This window comes from Sinocyclocheilus rhinocerous, unplaced genomic scaffold (genome assembly GCF_001515625.1).
Source record: "Sinocyclocheilus rhinocerous isolate Xijiao unplaced genomic scaffold, SAMN03320098_v1.1 scaffold13, whole genome shotgun sequence".
In the NCBI taxonomy this organism is placed as follows: Eukaryota; Metazoa; Chordata; class Actinopteri; order Cypriniformes; family Cyprinidae; genus Sinocyclocheilus; species Sinocyclocheilus rhinocerous.
Window position 1 is genome coordinate 116,997 of NW_015627542.1, and position 3,977 is coordinate 120,973.

The 3,977-nt window shown below is 39.5% G+C and overlaps 1 protein-coding gene across 1 annotated transcript; it reads left to right on the forward strand.

Annotated features, from left to right (window-relative positions):
• Positions 1–511: 511 nt before the first annotated feature.
• LOC107730473 (class E basic helix-loop-helix protein 41-like) lies at positions 512–3,971 on the forward strand. The gene is made up of 5 exons (XM_016541320.1): positions 512–750; positions 887–950; positions 1,091–1,198; positions 1,317–1,428; positions 1,921–3,971. Exons 1-5 carry the CDS (start codon positions 689–691, stop codon positions 2,850–2,852), a joined length of 1,278 nt encoding a protein of 425 aa, XP_016396806.1. The 5' UTR covers positions 512–688; the 3' UTR covers positions 2,853–3,971.
• Positions 3,972–3,977: the final 6 nt, after the last annotated feature.

The window sequence follows — 3,977 nt, forward strand, 5'->3', positions numbered from 1 at the left end:
ATGATTTCATCTAGTAATAAAATATTAATACAATAATAATAATAATTTATAATAATAATATTAATAACACATTGACATGGCATACGTTTTTCCCCAAAGATATGAATTACTAGCCTAGATATATAGTAAACAGACCTTTAGGGATGTCCTAAATTGGAAAGAAAATGAAATATAAAATAATGTTTTTTTTAATTTATTATGCCAAAAAGTTGGCTGTAGACTATAATAATTCTAACTGGTATTATGTAAAAACAATAAATGTCTAAGACATATCCTCATTTAGATTAAATACTTGTAAATAATATAATAAGTAGGCTATCCTGGTATTTCAGATTTAGATGTGTAGGCTAGATGTTATCCTTGAGAGCTCAAAAACAATTATTTTAAGGCGTCTGAGCGCTATGCTGTGGTTTTATATTTCAGCGTCTCTTCAGCAATAAACTGACAACTTTCAAGCACATTTAATTCCCAGACTCTAGAGCTGGTGCAGTTTACACGTGAGTCAGCGCGCGTGCGCAGTAGTCGCCACGCGCAGAGTGAGTGCGGGAGAGTGTCAGCTCAGGCGAGCGCACACACATCATCATTCAGAGGAGCTGCGCGAGACCGGACACAACGCACTGCCGATCCGCTGATACTGGATTAACAAACCTGATTGTAAAAGAAGCACACAAGAAAGTAGGACAAAGTTATGGATGAAAGAATACCGAGAATGCAGGGCAGACAGTTCCTGGATCACGCGGATTTTTTGGGGTAATTTTTTATGTTCGGTTGTTTTTTTATTTTGTTTTTAATAAACGCAACTAATGTTACGTTTTTTTAAAATGTGTGAGGTCGATGACGAAATGAATAGATTTGCATCTTAAAAATTAGGGTTTTCTTTTTTTAGGGTTGAATATTCGTCTCTCTACATGTGCAAATCCAAAAGAGGGGTGAAGAGAGAGGAAGGAAAGGTAAGCAAACTGTGGACCCGTGATGGAAACGTGATGTCCGTCAAGTTCACGTAACACTTTGTGTCGCTAGTCCTTAATAATCCGTGTGATAATTATTACTTTAAGAACTTTTTGCAATGGCTAATACTTTTTATTCGCAGGACGCGTATAAGTTACCACACAGACTGATTGAGAAAAAGAGGAGGGACCGAATAAATGAATGTATTGGGCAGCTGAAAGATTTATTACCGGAACATCTGAAACTTACGGTAATTTAAGTCAACAGAATTTTGTTTGGTCTTGTTAAAATGTGTTTTGTAATTTTAAACCCGCATAAGGAAAGCAAGAAAGTAGGGAAATCCGATAAATGTTCGTATTGTCTTACAGACTCTAGGTCACTTGGAAAAAGCTGTAGTTCTTGAGTTGACGCTGAAGCATTTGAACGATTTGACAGCTGTCACAGAGCAACAGCACCAGAAGATCATCGCTTTGCAGAACGGTAAACTACATAATGTGCAACCCACACAATGCAATCAGAGAAACATCAATGCCACATCAAGTAAAACAGTAAATGGAGCTTAAAATACAGCAATTTAACTAAAATAGCTGCACATAGCTGCAATTATGTATATACTTTTTAATATCAATTATGCTTATCTATGTTAAGTGTTTTTATTGACCACTTTTTTTGTTGCATGTATTAATATATTTATATCTGTCTAGATTTATTATTAATATCTATCTATCTATCTATCTATATCATATATCTATCTATCTGTCTATCTTGGTTTTATTTATTTTTTATATTTATTTTCTATGTATTCCTGTCTAAAAAAATCTACACCATATGTTGATTATATTTATTTTAATTATCTATCTATCTATCTATCTATCAGTCTGTATGTCTGTATTTCTGTCTGTCTGTCTATTTATCTGTCTGTCATTTTTCAGTTTTTTTTATGACAGGAGTTTTGTCTCTCTTTTATGACAGGGGAGCGGTCGTTGAAGTCCTCCCTCCAGGCTGACTTAGACACGTTTCACTCAGGCTTTCAAGCATGTGCCAAAGAAGTCCTGCAGTATCTGAACAAGGTGGAGAACTGGACGGCGCGCGAGCAGATGTGCACGCGACTCATCAACCACTTACACAAAGTTTCCGCGCAGTTCCAGCCCAGCGCAGGGAGCCTGCAGCGGCCGTTGCCAGGCGACGACGTTCCAGATCGGGACGTGCAGAGAGATACTCAAGCCAACTGTGTCCCTGTCATCCAGAGGACTCAGAACCTCGAGCTTAATGAGAACGACACGGACACCGACAGCGGATACGGAGGAGAGGCAGAGAAAGGCGATGGCAAATGCGAGAAAGGATGTGACACGGCCAAAAGAGTTAAGATCAAGCAGGAGTTCGGAGATGAACGTGTCACCAAAAAAGCCAAAATGAACTGGTCCGTGAACGGTGTGTCAGATTCCACCAATACCCGGCCGGACGTGGCGTTAATGAACTCTTTAATGGGAATGGCGGGTGTTGGTGGACAACAGACTCCCTTTTGCATGCCGTTTTACTTCATAAACCCATCTGCAGCAGCATCGTACATGCCTTTGTTTGATAAAAGTCATTTGGAGAAGTTGGTGTATCCAGCAGCAGCAGCGGCGCTGACCAACCCATTCCCGTGGCTTTACCCCGGGATTCCCACGCACGCCTCTGCTGCAGCCGCGGCTGCGGCCGCCGCTGCCATCGCTTTCCCCAATGCGCCCGCCGATAAAACCTCTGGATTTAATGCAGCATCCTTAAAAGACGACGAGCCGCCGTCTCCCGATGGTGACCTGTCTAACGAGGCCGACCTGGCCTCTCCTGTGTCTGGGCATCATCATGGCTCAGAGAATCATGCCATTCATCAGCCCCAAAGAAATGAAAATTATGGTACATAAAGCTGATCTTATGTCCTTTGAGTGCACACTAGTTTGCTTGTAAAATTGCTATTTATCTGTTTATCTTAATTTAATTGTCATTGAGTATTTACTATAGTGTTTCTATGGATTTCCAAGCAAAGGCTGTTCATTTTTATTTTTTTATTTTTTATTTTTTTTAGCATTATTATTATGAGGACTCAAAATTTCAAAACAAATTGGTTTTTCTTTTTTTTAGGGGAGAATGGGGGACATTGTAACAGCCAGTGCCTTTTGCACTGATTCCTTGAGTCAATTGTCAAGGAATTGTCAATATTCCTTGACAATTGACAGCAACCTTTATGTCTCGCCATTCAATGGCGTATTAGTATTGACCAAAAATGTGTGAAATCTCAGTCTTTGCTCTGGGTTTTTTTCGTTGTTGTAGTTGACTTTTTTCATTTTTGATGAAGAATCTTAGTTTAGCACAGTACGTATTAACCTTCTTTAAGCTAACGAACAGCGCTTATCCTAGCGGAACGTTCCTTTCAAAGATTTGGAAGTCACATATTGGACTCTTGGATGTAATGTTTGATATCAAGCAGGCTGGTGTGACTGCTGCAGTATTTGTCAGATATATAACTTTCTATTATAGTACAACTGGATTTCGGTTGTATTTTGCTCTTTTCAAAGTTCAGTGCTTGAAAGAGTTACCTACATACCTCAACATACCGTAGTGTTTGGGCCAGGACTCATTTCTTAGAGATGCTCCTCTGGGAGGGGTGGTGACGAAATGTTTTGAGCGATTTTAATTGGACAAATGGTGTAAGCGACAACCCTCTGATGTAATGTTACAGCAGTCCCCGTCTCTCTCTGCCTCTCCCGAACAATTAGTCTGAATCTCTTGTGAAGGAAATCAACACTCCAGATCAGAATGACAGGACCAATCACCTGTCAGTCATCACTGAGAGTGCTTTGCCAACAATCTGACATCATTGCCCTGTGTCACCTCTAGCAAAAATGTACAAGGTATAATAGCACCTTATGGAACTTTGATATTGAATGTAATCTGTGTTCTTTTGGTAGATATAAAAGTTTGTACTGTATATATTCTGATAAAAGTAGTTATTTAATCCAGAGGTAAAGTGCACTTTTTCTTGCCTTCTC